The 16,988-nt window shown below is 36.0% G+C and overlaps 1 protein-coding gene across 2 annotated transcripts in view; it reads left to right on the forward strand.

The window, feature by feature from the left end:
- The first annotated feature begins 227 nt into the window (after positions 1 to 227).
- rad18 (RAD18 E3 ubiquitin protein ligase) overlaps positions 228 to 16,988 on the forward strand; it is a 66,566-nt gene continuing 49,805 nt past the window's right edge. The window contains exons 1-6 of one of the 2 annotated variants that reach the window (XM_073852392.1): positions 228 to 371; positions 751 to 829; positions 925 to 986; positions 6,257 to 6,327; positions 12,289 to 12,656; positions 12,849 to 12,948. In XM_073852392.1, coding sequence (XP_073708493.1) covers positions 321 to 371; positions 751 to 829; positions 925 to 986; positions 6,257 to 6,327; positions 12,289 to 12,656; positions 12,849 to 12,948 — 731 coding nt within the window. In that variant the 5' untranslated portion in view covers positions 228 to 320. The remainder of the gene's footprint in view (positions 372 to 750; positions 830 to 924; positions 987 to 6,256; positions 6,328 to 12,288; positions 12,657 to 12,848; positions 12,949 to 16,988) is intronic. The other variant, XM_073852393.1, reaches the window with a different exon arrangement.

Here is a 16,988-nt window from a genome sequence, read left to right on the forward strand (position 1 = left end):
ATCCAAGTTTTTAAAAGATACATTGTGGGGGGAAAAAACACATGGAATTATAATTTTTTAGACAATTTCTTAACAATTAGGTTTAAAAGTATTGTTAATGTCCAAAAAATCTATCATCTCTAAGCCACCTTCTACTATGGTATGTTTGTAAATGTCGCGTCATGCTGTTGTTACGTGTTTTCACCGGAAGTGACGCTATTGTAGGAAGTGTTTAGCGATGCGCGGGAGTTTATTGTTGCTATCTAGAGAGCTAGAGTTCGAATTAATTTTTCTGTTTTCCATTTAAATAAAGCTATTAACAGCACAGCGATTTACATAGAATGGCTCAGCTGAATGAAGTGGACTTCCCGCCGAACCTGTCATGTCTCAAAGTACGTTCTTTTATTCAACTTTGTGAAGTCTGTAGTTGAAAAAAGGTTGTTCGCTAACTGTTACCATTGTGTTTGGAGCTCATATGTGTATAATATTATTGTATAATCTCGATCTCTAACGCGTCTTCTTTCACAACGATTCAACGTGATTACAGTCTTTTCAGTTGTTTTATTGATAAGACACATAAGATCTATTCACGATGTCATATGTTCTTGTTTTATGGCCACTGTTTTTATGATATCGATCAGAATGAACTGCATTGCATGGTTTTATACATCAATAAGCACATATCACAGTGTCAGAGATTTCTCGTATTCATAAATCTGGATATTCCCAGGTTCGTTGACATCAGATCTTGTTTATTTTTGTCTGTATCAGAGCATGGACACTCTCCTCCGTTGTCCTATCTGCTTTGAGCTTCTCAACATCACGATGATGACCCAGTGTTCTCACAACTGTACGTATACATTTACAGTTCAAATGTTTGACATATAAGATGTTTTAATTCAGCAAGATACAAAGTCATCTTTTTTCTTTTTGCTGTTCCAACAGTTTGTTCTCTGTGCATCCGAAAGTTCCTGTCCTATAAATTGTTGTGTCCTGTCTGTAACTTGGTGAGTCTCATGTCAAAATAATATAAACATGACTGTCAAACCTTCCTGTCAGATACTCCAGTAATCCTCCACTGGATTAGCCACAGGATTTTACATTGAATGTCAAATTGATAAATCGCTCTCTCTTTCTTTCTCTCTACACACACACACACACACACACACACACACACACGTTCTTATGCTCATTAAAGTTGAATTTATTTGATCAAAATATAGACAAAATGTTATGAAATATTATTGCAATTTAAAATAATGGTTCACTATTTTAATATACTTTAAAACATAATTTATTCCTGTGATGCAAAGCTGAATTTTCAGTAGGGCTGTGCAATTAATCGCAATCGCAAAAAAATCGCGATTTAAGCACATGCGATTTCTAAACCGCACAAGGCTGCGATTTTATCTATCTCCCCAACGGCACCAATAATGACTGATTGCAGAACAGCAGAACCATACGTCACAGCAGTCACACGGCAGCAGCGCCACGGCAGCAGGCTCAGACGGTAGTGGGCGGAGTCTCCTGCTGCAGCCCAATCAGGTCCCACAAAATATCCGTCCTAAATAGTATTCGAAAATAGAATTGGTATGTCCTAAAAAGTATTCCAAAGATTTCCGGACGGTCTACTACAATTTACCTTTAGAATTCGAAGTACGGATTAATGCGCACTCTAACGGCTATTATATTGCCCACAGCACATTGAGTGTTGAACGAGGATTTGATTAGAACTACAAATACGCATAAAAAGTGTAAAAAACTACAAACATGGCGTATATGCGCGACCAACGGATGGGTAGAAAAATGGGGTTTAAGTTATAAATAATCAGTGTGTAACCTTATAAAAATATATATTTATTTAATGTTATTCGCATTATATTTCATGTGCAGCAACATAATGAACTTTTATAATGGCAGAAACAAATGATGAGAGTCTGCTGGCCAAACAGCCCTTCATGTTTCACTTTGAATTTAAGGATGATATGGACATTTCCTTAATGAGTGTGTGAACAAATCATGCCTCTGGATTAATTGCATGTTTAAAGAGTTTTGATTTATTTTAGGTTTAAACTAATTTAGTTAGGTGAGTAATGTGTGGTTATTATTGTTGTTAAATGTGTGCCTTCTGTGCTATATGTTTTGTTTGATTTTGTAATATTTTTTTTGGGAAAATCCAGTTTGTGATGGGTATAGTGTATAGTACATGGTATTATGTACAATGAAACATTGGTTAATACTGAAATGATTAGGTAAAAAATATAGTTTAACTAAATAAAAACATTCTATTGCTCAAGTTTTGTTTTGTTTCTTGTTTGAGCTTTGTACTCAGTTTATACTGTTTAAAAATATATGGAAAAATATAGACGTTTTTCCTGAACGCGGAAGTAAGTCCGACTCTTAACTGAAAGAATGCTTTGCATTTCCGGTCTGCATTGTTTCTAGTCAAATTAGGGTATATTCCGAGCTAATAAACTAATGTTAAACCTATTAAAATGTTTTTAAAAAGCACATGGCTCCATAGCGCCATCACTTGGCAATGTCGCAATGACCGTAATTTGTCAGTGCCTCACTTTAATGAGTGTGTAGATGACACGAAGCAGCGGAAGTTAGCTACATTAAAAACAGATGGACGCTATTTGAATGGGTTCCTATGGAGACCGGAAAAGCATTCAATCTGACGTTAGAATTCGTAATGGCGGCGCTCATCGTTTACTCAGGAAAAAGGTCTATAAGTTGATCATTATTTTCACCCACTTTCGATCTCAGATGGAGACTCCGCCCACTACCGTCTGAGCCTGCTGCCGTGGCGCTGCTGCCGTGTGACTGCTGTGACGTATGGTTCTGCTGTTCTGCAATCGGCCCTATCTCAACGGCACCCCCGCCCCCCTTGAACGTCAAGTTCATTTTATTTTCGATATAGCGCCAGATCACAATAGAAGTCATGTAAGGTAATCTTTCCTATAGAACAGGTCTATACATAGTTCTTTTATTAAACATACTAAATTGCCTTATGTTATTTATCTTATTTACACTAAGGCATGGCATTTCTGTCTCTTCATGGTCGCGTGATTACAATGTCTCCTCCAAGAAAACACGGACTGGATCGCGGACTCCATTCATGAAAACCCAATCTACTATAGCGCGGAATGCCACGTAATTCGTCGATTTCTGGATGAATAAATCAAAAGTTGGTCTGTCACTTAATTCAAATCGCGATATGGACTAGTGTCTGTGAAAACTGAAATGCAGAAAGACCGTTTTAATATGAATCCTGCATGTTTCGTTTGCTTCTGTATTTATGAATGGTGGAGACACGTTTTATTTCTTTACTACATGCAGACTGAAGCACACGTGACGCTCCCGCTAATTTTTGGCCTTTGCATCTCACATGAACAGATAAACTCAATCGCCAAATCGCTGCTGTGAGTTTCACTTTTACCGTTTCATTTGAGAAAACTAGCATCATATACACACAGAAACTTCACTGCAACCTGTCAAAATAAAAGTACGGTTTAACATGTAACCATACCTGTCAAGTTTTGGATTTGAAAATAAGGGAAACAAGCTCCAGTATCCCTTACATTTTAAGACAGGTAACAAGAAAGCTAAAATCACCACTTGTCAACCACTTATAAACTATAATTGGCTTTATGCACAGCTGCACTACTTCCTGAACTTCAGGCAGCTCCTTTGTTTCCTGTCTGCCATTATTGGACAAACTAATTAATCCAGGTGATCAGTTTGTCCAATAATGGCAGACAGGAAACAAAGGAGCTGCCTGAAGTTCAGGAAGTAGTGCAGCTGTGCATAAAGCCAATGATAGGCCTACCTTTGTTGACATTGAAAGGGTATATATGAAGAGCATTTATTTAAAGGCTTATTTGCATATTTTCTGTTCATTTAACATTGCTTGTCTTTACATTTACTTTTCATTCCACATTCTTTTCACATTCACACACTCATTCATTTCATGTTGCTTTTTTGTACAGTTTTTCTTTTCATTTCACATAACTTTTCTTTACTCTTTTAGTGACTTATTGTACTCATTTGTTGCAGACTTTGCATTCTTTAAGACTCTTTTGGCACACAGCATTGCCATTTTTACCTCTGCACTTGTGACCTGGTCTGCCTCAGTGGCATTTGTCGTCACGAATGCTGACATCACCTGGGCATGTTTTTTTGCCTCTAGCCCGCGCTTGTGCTTGGCGGATTTCTCGTGCTGGTATACATCATTCCTTCCCCCGTGTGCGATGCTAAAGTCGCAGTTACAGATCTTACAAAACACGTGACTGTCCCCCACCCTGCTCTTCTTCAGAAAAATACATTCGTTGGCAGTTATCACGAGGCTAGTGACAGAGCTCAGATTTTTTTTGAGGGGGGGACGTTTTTTTTTTTTTTTTAATAACGCAGGTTAAAATACGGAAGATGTATGGGAAAATACTAATACGGGAGGACGGCTGGAAAGAAGGGTAAATTACGGGACTTTCCCGGCCAAAACGGGATACTTGACAGGTATGCATGTAACAGATCAATATTAGTCCTGTATTACTATTGTACAGTATAATGTAGGTGTTTATATATTCCTATTTAAATAATTTACATAAAACAATATATATGATAAAAAAAAATATTACAACAAGATTAACCACTTAACTATTATTTAAACGTTTTAAACTGAATATAATTTTTGTTCCACGCATTGATTTTAACAGTAAATTTCTGTTTGTTTGACAAAAATGAAAAGGGTTTATTTTTCATTTGATTAAAAATAAATGTTTATGCTTTTTCGTTATCAGAAAAATTAAAACACATAAGAATTTCAAAAAAAAAAAAAAAAAGCAAAAGATTTTAGAACCCTCAAAATGTTAAAATAGAGAGTTTTGGACTTATTTTTCCACTGAAATTAATGTATTCGTTATTGCACAAAGTAGGCTAAAGTACCGGGGGAAAAAAGTAAAATGGCTTATTTATTTTATGTTGTCTGTTTTAAAGACAATTTTACTACAGTTTTTTTTTATTAAACTTAATACTGTTATTTCATGGTGAAATGTTTTGTTATGCACTTCTTGTGCACTGAATACATTTAGAATGTACGTAGCTTGTTTGAAAAAGCAAAAAAAAAAAAAAAAAATCGCAAATAAAATCGCAATCGCAATATTTGTTCAAAAAATCGCAATATGATTATTTTGTCCATATTGCACAGCCCTAATTTTCAGTGTCATTCCTCCAGTCTTTAGTGTCACAGGATTCTTCAGAAATCATGCTAATATGCTTTTTATTCATCAAAGACTCCTGAAAAAGTAATAAAGTTTCCAAAAAAATGTTATGCAGCAAAAAATGTTTCCAACATTGATAATTCAGCATATTGTTAATAAATCAGATTGATTTCTGAAGGATTATGTGACACTGAAGTCTGGAGCAATGGATGATAAAAATTCAGCTTTGCATCACATTATAATTTACAGTATATTAAAATAGAAAACGTTATTTTAAATTGTAATAATATTTCACAATATTACTGTTTTTTTTCTTCCGTATTTTTGATCAAATAAATGCACCCTTGATGAGCAGAAAAACATCTTTAAAAAAAACATTACAAATCTTACTAATCCCAAACTTTTTAACAGCAATATATTTGAGCAAAAATGCAGATAAATCAGTGATATTATTGTAATTTGAAAATAAGTTTTCTTTTTTAATATAATTTAAGACATGGCAAAGATGAATTTTGAACTTCCGTGTCATTTTCTAGTTTTCTGCAGCATGATCATTCAGAAATCGTTTTAAGTTTCTGAAAGTGTTCAAGAAACTTTTTTTTTTTTTAATTACAGCGAGCTTCCACTAAATTGCTTAAATGTGACTGTAAAGATATTTATAATATAAGAAATTACAAGTATATGCTGTTTAATGAACTTTGTCAACATTATTAATAATTGTTAACATTGTTAATCTTCAAGCACTAATAATAGAGTAACACATCAGCATTTTAGAATAATTATATAATGGCTGCTGAAAATTTAGCTTTGCCAGTGCCATCACAGGAATAAATTATTTTCAAAATATACTCGAATAGAAAACAATTCTTTTAATATGAAGTAATATGACAGTTTTTACTGTATTTTTAATCAAATAAATGTTCTTTCAAAAGCATTTAAAAATCATAATTATTAACTTCGGGCTACATATAAACATTGCTGTTATTACAGTTTAATGGAGTTATTAGGTTTAGAGTTAAGGAAACACTTTCTAATAATCTGTTTAACTCTCCTTACAGCCATCAACAGAACAAGACCTGAGGAACAACAGATTATTAGATGACTTGGTTCAGAGCTTCCAAGCAGCTAGGTAAGGTTTATTTCTGTTTAAAAACATGAGCATTTATTTCATGTATTCATAATGATGTTTTTTTTTTCAGTCGATATTTTTTTGCATATTGCGTTGTTTTGGGGGGAAATTCTGGAACTCTCCAAAAGGGATTTAAACATGGTAACATGTTTAACTCATGCATATTTTTATGCTAGATCCAATGACTTTGTGAATGAAACGCAATTCATTTCTACAGCACTCTAAAGAGTTTTCTGAGAAGTTATATGAATGCAAATTCATGTGTGGGTCTGAATAGCAGTCTTATAGAAAGTCAATGGGGGTTAATTAACGGGTAGTGATTGAAATTGAACAGAAAAAATTTAATTAATTCAAAATCAATTGAAAATACTGGAGAGGCTGATTTTTGATAATGGACAGAGTGAGAGGTCAAGTCATATTCAAGTCTTTATTTGCCCAAGGATTTAATCACAAAAGGTAAAGGTTGTATTTGTTGCTTCTGTCATTCTGCCTATATGGAAATCCTTACGTTAATAGAATATGTTGGTGGCTTTGACTTTGAACCCAATGGGTTATTTTTATTAAAGTTATATAAATGTAATAAATTATCTGATAAATACCATTCTCATTTTTAATGAGAATTCTTTCTTTGCAACATTTATTAAGATTCAGTCACAAAGTCCCAGGCATGCTAATTGTGTCACTGTATGTTTTATCACAGGGGTTTATGAGAGTTGGCACCAAGCATATTTTACTTATGAATGATGCATTAACTTATGCTTCAGTCCTGCCATGTGCATGTTTCTTGATGCAATGCTAGATTTGTTCTCGTTCAGGGAGTGTGAAACAGTCCTGAAAAAGGATGCTAGACAATAAACAACCATCCGGTTACGCACTTACACTCTAAATCCATTTAGAGAGACTTTAAAATGTGAGATTGTCCTACCTTGCCTGAAGGTATCTGAAAATCAGCTAATTTATTGAATGAGAAGATTTTAAAGAGCTTTTGTATGCAGTTGTTTCTCATATTGCTCACCATCTCGTGACAACCTTGCATAATCTCTTAGCCTGCTATGAGATTTGGGATTTCCTTTAACAATCAAATGGGATTTTATTTTCAATATTCTAGTCTATGTCTTTGGCGTACTTCACCTGCTGCAGAGACTGCTTGGCTGTGTTTCTCTTCAGACAGTCTTAAGTTCTCAGACTGTACACATCCAGACATACAGTATTACAAAGTCTTCAACTTACCTGCAATCGTCAAGAAATGTTTTTTTAAACATTGTTTTACAATCTAGCTATCTTACAGTAAGACTTTTCCCTCATGTATACCTCACATTGAATGTAAAATGGAGTGCACAGTAGATCTTATTCGCGATATTGTTTTTTAATTCAGTCTCTCTAGGTGCCATCAATCTCCTCAGTGAGTGTGCCTCATATAGTTGGTTGGTAGAGTTTCAGATGGCCATCGGGATGAAGAGAGAGGTGCCTTATGTGTTTTAATTTCCTGTTTTCTCCCAGTGATGATGTCAAAGGCATGTGCCATCTTTTAGGACAGGACATTGGGGACAGTTATTAAGGCCTTTGATATAGATATAGCGTTGCTTTTATTTTTGTTTGCATTTCTTTGGCTAGTGTATCTCGGATAGAATATTTGTTTGTGATTTATTACATTCATATATGTGTATATAGTATCATTTTTTGAGGAATAAGTGGAATAATTAAGGCCTAGGTAAGCCGTGTGCCCATTAGCAAAGCTAGCAGATTTGAAATCTCCTCCTGTCTTGGACCAGCTGGGAAGCTGTCATTGAGTTGAATGGGAATGCTAATGAATAGCTTTCTCCCGATATTATAGACCTCCTTGGTCTCAATGAGTGCAATTAGCCTTGTTTTTCCAGGTCTGTTTATTGACTCCTCAGAGCTACTGCTGTTGCACACTCACTGTCTCCTACTCTTGCTTTACTTGCTGTTGGAAGATCATAGAGCTTCCAAAGAGAACTCGGAAAGCCTTTTTTTCTGGCTTTAGTAAAGGGATAGTTCACCTCAAAAGTAAAATCTGTCATTAATTACTTACCCTCATGTCTTTCCAAACCCGTAAGTCCTTAGTTCCTTATTTATCTTCGCAACACAAATTAAGATATTTATGATGAAATCTGAGAGCTTTCTGACCCTGCATAGAAAAGGTATTAAGGACTTTGTTAAAATAGTCCATGTGACATAAGTGGTTCAACCTTAATTTTCCAAAGCTACGAGAACTTTTTGTAGACAAAGAAAACAAAAATAATGACTTTATCTAACAATTTCTTCTGTTCCGTGCCAGTCTTGGTCGTGTGTTCACAAGGGTACCACAACACGTGATGTAAGCCGCAGCTATAGCCCATTTGAAAGCTACAGAAATTAAGATTAAAAAAAAAAATCATATGTATTTGGTTTTAAACTGAATGATATACTCTTCAGTCACGACTATTCTATATAAACCTTTCCAAAACTGTGGTTTCTCCACTCTCCCCTGTTTTCTCAGCTGGAACCTGCTTGTGGTTATGTAACGTATTTGGTTTGCTACAGCAATAAATTTTCTCAGTGTGTTCCGTTTGCCTTTCTTGATTCACAGCAGCATTTTGAGGGACTGAAAGTAGACTGTATTTTCTGTGGTCTGTGAGGGGGTCCATTTGCATTTATTCATTTGGCAAAGCAACCTACAGTTGAGGAATACAACAAGCGATTTATCATAAGACGGCAATAAACATAAGAATGGCCTGTTATACATGGTCCATGAGGGTTTTTTCATAGTCTTTGGCTGTGTGGGTAGTTATGCCTGTTGTTACAAGTCTGCAATTGATTTTTAAAAGCATTACTGTAGAAAGGCCAAAAAATTAGGACAGTTTGTTATTCATTAGTTAAAAGGATCATGTAATTTTTCTTAATAAAGTTTTTTTCATTTTATTTTTGCATGAGGTCTGCTTATAATATTAGTCAAGGTTTTTTGCTCCAAACAGTCTTGTTTTAGTTAGTATAAAGATTCCACCCTCTGTTGGACCCTTTAATAGACTTTTTTTTTGCTGCTTTGTCTTTAAGACTTATACATAAACACCCTTGATATGTACATTATGATTGCATCTGTTTTCCGTAGTTGTTTTCAAGAAATGTTTAAATACTGGTTAAATCTTGTTTTATATTTGCTTATTTGATAACTTTCTGCTACCAATGAAGTTTAGTACTCTCAGCTCCTTTAAACAAATCTTCTCAATTTTTGCCCACAAGCATTGCAGAAAACGTGCATCCTGAATTCTTTTATGTAAGCTGTTCTGCTTTGTTTCACAATCTTTCTTGACATTTTCATTCACTCTCTACTGACTCTTGCAAATAACCTACAAACACACTTTTGTTTATTCATCCAGGCTCCAGCGGTATTACGTCAAGATATAGATCCACCTAGTGAGTTTTTAATAACCTTAGTCATGCTGCCATCATGTAAATAAGAGATTTTAGAGCATGAATTAAATCTTATTTTTAGCTTATCAGGAACATTTGGATTAAGGCTTTATCTCTTCGTATTTTTTAGGGTGATGAGTGAAGATGCTATTTTATTTCCCTTTTGAGCTTTGTTCTGATAAGACATTAGATCTTTTTTTTTTTTTTAATCGCATTGGCATATAAGCAAAAAAACTGACATAACTCTTCAGTTTGTAATGTAGACCCAAGATGGTCACAGCCACTTTAATACAGATTGGGACAAGTTGTTTCTTGTTCTTTTTTTCTTCTTCAAACTTAAATGTTTAGTTTGGTGTACGTATATGTGGACTAACGGTCAGACAAGGAGAAATAAAAGGTTTCAAAATGGAAAGTAGCTTTTGCACACCTCATTGACTCCACTTTATGGCTCTGTAATGGCCTCACAGCCACTCTGCGTTTGTTGGCTTTCCACATTTCCACTGGAATTGTGAAACCAACAGGTGCTTGCCTGCATTCACATTCTCTCTCTCGCTTCCTTTTATGTACTACTTTCTCTCTCTCACTCCTTCTGCCCTCCTGTCCTCCCCTCAAATTATTTTTCACAATTTCGTCTCTCACTCTCCCTCAGTAGGGAAGCGGAGATATTCGAAGGCTTACATGTTGTATAGAGAAGCACAGTTTTGCTGACAAATTGCCACCTTAGTGGCTCAAACAGATGTTCATACAACCTTTCTTTTTTGTCCTTGGCCCAGTTTATGTTCTTTGAAATTACATACTGTATGTCCCTCACATATACCACATGGTCCAGATTAGGGCTGGGCGATAATTCGATAACGATAATTATCACAATATAGTGTTTTTTTTTTTGTTTTTTTCTTCGATAAAACGATAATGACAGTTCGATAAGCGCTCAATGTTTACGCACTATGCGTAACGCTGCACAGGCATTTTACAGCCTGCACTTCTGGATGCCGCACGCAATATTTAGTTTACAGACACTGGGCTCTACAGTGCGACCATTTCACTCGCATTTGCGACTGAAAATTAGTACGTGCGACTGTAAAAAAAATATTTAGGAGCACCATGTGCGACTGACCCGATCAGCATATTTGCGTTTGTGCTCAGCGGAGCTTCAAAGGTTTCTACGTGTTTTTGCAAAGTTGAGTATCACAGACATATCTCACAAATCCTTTCATAAATAAAGTGTAGAGAGAGTGTAAATAAAAGACTGATTGTGCAGTAAAGAGAGCGTCGTTGTTTATAATAGAGCTTTGTGATATCGCAAACTAAGATGAGTGACAACTTTTAATAATTTTTAAGGGAGTTTGTAAATGAGATCTTGATTTATTACAGCAGTTAAATAAACAAGAAGTTATTATTAAGTGACTTACATTGCCTGATTTTGCTCTATTTCATCGTCAAAAGTAGTCACAACTGAGCCGCTGAGCATCTCCACTCAAACACAGCGGTGTTTCGTTTATTTATGAACGTGCGTTTTTAAGCGAATCTAGTGAAATTATTCAATTTCCCATTCATAAAGACAGACACTTTCTTTATTCCCGAATGAACCATCCGTTCGAACAAATTAAATGAATGATATGATTCAGTAATTAAATCAGTGTCTTGGCGCCACCTGCTGGCAGATCTGTTCAGTTATTTAAATCTTTAATATTTCCGTATTCATACATGCATATATTTAGATTTAAAACATTAATCTCATGAATTTATGATTTTGATTGCACTCATGTCACCTCTGAGCCTCATTAAACATATGAAAAGGTAAAAACAAAGGTAAAAAACAAAATTCCCCTGTAAATCACTTTGAGGAGTCAAATATCACCTCGCAATAGGAAGGCTAATCTTTTATCAGAGTTGTGATTATTGTTTAGAATGTGCTCCTAAAAGTTTTTTAGCAAGAAAAGTAAGTGTAGAGCCCCGAGCCATTATTTTTTTATTTATATTGTCAGACAGCTAAAACATTTGACAAAATGTGTTAAATCAGCTGCACAAAGGGATTGGCATGCTGAAAAGCTGTCTGTCTATTCTTATTTTTGTTGAATGATAAATATGCTTAATCACTTTAACTCTGCATTTACAGTCAGAGCCATGTTACAAGTGTTGTATCATATTACAGTTCTTATTTTTTTATAAAAATGTTTTATATATTCTATTAATATTAATATTGTATTCTATTGATATTGATTTTACTAGTATCCTTTTATCCTTTTATCTCTGCAAAACTGCTGCAACAAAAACTCACTCATTGGTGATGATAATAATTTCTTGTGCAACAATTAGCATATTAAAATGATTTCTAAGAGTACATATGACCGAAGACTGGACTAACGACTGCTGAAAATTTTGCTTTTCCATCACAGGATTGAACTACATTTTTAAAATGTACTAAAATGGATGACAGTTATTCTAAATTGTAATAATATTTCACAATATTACTGTTTTTACTTTATTTGTGATCAAATAAATGCAAATTAAAAAACTGAACTCTACATATCTTTCTCTTCTCACCAGGCAAAAATTGTGTCACTCAAATTTGGAATCACCCCCTATTTCACCGGAAACCCCGACTATGATGCTCAAAGGCAAAGCAGCAAGACAGAAGGGCCTCAAAAAGGAAGCAAACACCCTCAGCCATTTTTTTCAGAAGAAGACCCCTGTGACTCCCTCGTCAGTGGCCCAAAAAAGTCTGGAGCGTCATGTGCCAGTCAAATCAGAACCCGTGGAGGTGTTTGTACAACAGCTGGTCGGTGTCAAGCAAGAAAATATGGAGGATACAGCGGGAATGGTGAAAGATGAAAAGATGGATGTAACTGATTTTCCTTCAACATCACAAAATAAGCCGCTGGTTAAAGGTGATGTGCACAACATCTGCTATTATGGTAAATTAATAATGTATTGTAAAAAATAAACTGTGTATTGGTTAAATGTTAAAAGTAATTGGTTTGTCTGTCAGTCTATTATATGAGTTATCCTTTGATGCATTTATAATGGGTTGTCTCTTTTTCTTGACAATAAGTAAATGATTATATATAATATATAATAAGCAATCATTTTAATAATGTGTATTGCAGTGGAATGTCCGGTTTGTGGAGTAGGTGTGCCTAAACAGAACATCAATAAACATCTGGATATGTGCTTGAGCAGAGATGACAAGAAGGAGGGATTGAGAAGGTATGGAGAATATTTGTCCTAGGGTTGTTCTGATTCTGACTCTGTAAAAAGTTTTCACCAGTTTCAAGTTAAAAACTTAAGTTTAGCAGCTGCCTTAAAATGTTAAGTTAAATCAACTTAAGTCATTTAAACTCACAATTTAAATAAACTAATTTTGATTGTAATAAGTTAAAATGACTTGTTGTTTTAAGCTGATTTAACTTAACTTAAGGCAGCTGCTGAACATAGGTTTTTAAGTTGAAACTGGTGAAAACTTTTTACAGTGTAGAAGAAATAAAAATACTGCCATTTCCGTTGCATATGAGAAACATTGAAACTAAACCGGGCTGTACAGCATTGACTGTTTATCAGCTCAGACTGCAACGCACAAGCCCACAACAGCTTTATTCAGGAGTCAAAGTTGATTTTGTGACACTGTTAATGCTGCGAAAACCAGTAAAAAGCATTTAAATTCGCAGCACAAAGAATAAGATTGCTGGGAGATCTAGTGAGAATCTTTCAAATTCTGCCCAGAATTCTCGGTTATAAACAGCGCTGATATACGTCAGAAAACCAGAAGTAGTAATGCTAACTATGAAAAAAAAATTACTGTCAAATGTATGTCAGATAATAAAAATACACTAGTTCACTGTATATATTTGTTCATGGTTTATTAAGGGATAAGTCTGAAGCACACCATAAAATAATAATATCAGTTCATACAGGACTAGTAGTATCTACAGCTGTATATACAGATACACACCCAGGTATCGCATCAGTACTCTGTATTGGCTGATACCCTGAGCCCAGGTATCGGTATCGGGAAGGGAAAAAGGGATCAGAACATCTCTAATTTGTCCCATAATGCAGTATTACCATGTGAAGTTTAACAGTACAAATTATCTGATTGTCTAGAGGAAGGATGCTGTTAGTGCTGTTATATTAGAATCTTCTTGCAGTTTTTAGTTTTTAAAGGATTAGTTCACTTCCAGAATAAAAAAATCCTGATAATTTACACACCCCTATGTCATGCAAGATGTTCATGTTTTTCTTTTTTCAGTCGAAAAGAAATTAAGGTTTTAAAGGGAAACATTCCAGGGTTTTTCTCCATATAGTCGACTTCAATGGTGGCCAAAGGGTTGAAGGTCCAAATTGCAGTTTCAATGCAGCTTTAAAGTGCTCTACACAATCCCAGCCAAGGAATAAGGGTCTTATCTAGCGAAAAGTCATTTTCTAAATAAAAAAAATCAATTTCTTTACTGTTTAACCACAAAAGTTGGTGGAGAAAATTAGATTTTTCACCCTACCCTACCTTTTTGAACCGAAGTACACAGGTGAAAAACTATCCTTACATAATGCATGTAGACACGCCTCACAGAGCTAGTGCAAGACAAGCATTTGTAGTTAAAGTATATACGTTTTATTTTATTTTTTAGAAAATGACAGTTTGTTTTGCTGGATAAGACCCTTATTTCTCGCTGGAGATCGTGTAGAGCCCTTTAAAGCTGCGTTGAAACTGCAATTTGGACCTTCAACACATTGATCCCCATTGAGGTCCACTATCTAGAGGAAAATCCTGGAATGTTTTCCTCAAAAACCTAAATTTCTTTGCGACTGAAGAAAGCATCTTGGATGACATGAGGGTGAGTAAAGTATCAGGAAAGTTTTATTCTAGAAGTGAACTAATCCTTTGTTATTACTTGGTAATATTGCCTAAATGCAGTAGTTCAGTAAAAGAAAATAAATACTGAATAACTGATATTTCAGACACAATATGGTTAGATATTGTTTATTTTCACAAGCGAAAGTAGTTTCAAAAGAATCTAAACCAGGATCACATGTTCAGTTGTAGAGAATGTCATTAGCTCAAAGAATTTAAGATGATCAATATATGTGTGTATATGCATGAGACTGTTTCTCTCATCACATATACACTGCAAAACTCCACCAGGTCTTCCGACCAATGTATAGGATGAAATGAGTTATTTAAAACATACATTTCAGTCAGGGAAAGTAGTTTAACTCACAGGAAATTGTGTATAATAATCGTCATTAAATATACGCAATTTCCAGTTTCTGATCAGTAACAGTAATGATGATATCGGCTTGTTTCTTTGTCCAGCAAATTACTCAGCGATACTCATTACTCTGACGTTGGCCGTCGTCACGGCAACGTTTTCTTTACGAATCAGAACGGAGTTAAAACAATTTGAACACAATATGGCTTTAAGGTAGCAATATGAGATCGACACAGTTTAAGTGACTGTTGTAATGTAAGCGTTCAGCACAGAGAATCATTATATGTGAATATATGGTTGTTTATTAAACTCAACTATTTACAAACGATCGCACATAGACAAACATACATAAAACACAAATAGACAGAGAACGCGTGAGAGAGAGAGTAAGAGAGAGAGTGAGAGAGAGAGACAGAAAGTGAGTTGCATTGGACAGGTATGAAACGGTTCTGAACAACCTGAAATCGTTTTTATAAACGCCTTAAACGCAGCTATCTACGTTAGAAAGGACAGATACTTGCAAGCTCTTGTTGTTGTGCATTGGTTCCGTATGTGTTCAGTTCAGAGAGTCCTTTTCAGTTCCTTGAGTGTCCTTGGAGACCGCATGGCTTCGAAGAAGGGTTTGTAGGCCTCATGATTGCAGGGTGAGCACCCCCCCCCCCTCCATGGATCTGGGGGGGGGGCGCGGGTGACGTGTTTTCAGTCCAAGAGAAGAGCGAAGAGTAAAAGAAGAGAGAGGGCGGAACTGTGGGAGAGCCCTTTAAAGACTTGAAGAATGACGCCCCCCCAGCCTGGGTTTGACCAATGAGAGAGGCTGAAATTCCAAGCGGGAGGTTTGGATAGAAAGGGGGCTTTTTTATGACCCTTTTCCTGAGAGCATGTGGGTACTCATTCATATCTACTAGGGATTCATGCAACTGTAATATGTTGCATGTGTATTGACATATAATATGCATCATCCTTTAGGCCATCAAAATATGAACTCAGAGATACCAAACATGACCATGTGGTTACATCGCACAACACATCCATCCATATCTACAGTAACACATGCATAAAAACATTACACCAAAAGACAAGATACCCAAACCACAATGAAATACACACTGACTTGGGGATTGGTGTGTTCATTCATAGGAAGGTTTGTTAAATAATTAATGAACGAAGTCAGTTACTATTGCAGTCTGTTTAGGAGAGAGTTGGTTGGGGAAGTTGCGATTCACATTCTTTTGCGTCGTAAAGTTTTTATGGTCTGGCAGAGGGGTCCTGGTCACTATAGCAACCGGGGCCTTGTGGGCCATGTGAGACTTGCCGGAGCCTACAGTTGGGGACTAAGAAAAGGGTGTGTGTGATTTTTTCCTACTTCTAATGAACAATTGTGTGTTTGATTGGTCCAGACCCTACATATCCCCTCTTTCGAACGTTGTTGTCCGTCCAACAGACAACAGCGGGCGACGTCAAAGGTGCGGAACAGTCAGACATGCACCCGGCACTCACGGCTGGGAGAGAGAGGTGGCTCTCTGGAGGTTGGTGCTTCAAGGAGTGGCTGTGGTGCCGTGGTCGATGTTATCAGGTGTGAAAATGTAGACGGTGGCAAGGTATGGGTCCTCGAACTCGTGCGGCAGGTGTCGAGGCACTGTCACTTTTCATCCTGACCCAAGTTGGTCTGTGTCAGGTGGTTGTTATCTAGTATCTGTGGTCCCTGCAGTCTGGAATCGCTGGTTGGACTCTGACTTGTGAGATGGCGGGTAGTTCCAGTGTTCGCAGAGAATTGTCATAAAGATTTTGTAGTGTAAAGAAAGTTTCAGACGGACCCGGTTAGGGTTTAATAGGTCAGCTAGCGATGTAACCTACAGCTCATTGTTTCGGGGCATGGCTTGCAAGTGGAGTGTCTTCTATGATCAATATCTTAGCTTTGGATGCTAAGATTTGTGTGATTCTGGGAGTTTTTCTTTTAAGGGCGTAAGCCGAGATTTAATAAATGACTTAAGATGGTTCTTATGGTCAAAGTATTTCTCAGAATCTCCTGATGGCTCGCCTCAG

The sequence above is a fragment of the Garra rufa genome, chromosome 12 (assembly GCF_049309525.1).
Source record: "Garra rufa chromosome 12, GarRuf1.0, whole genome shotgun sequence".
NCBI lineage: Eukaryota > Metazoa > Chordata > Actinopteri > Cypriniformes > Cyprinidae > Garra > Garra rufa.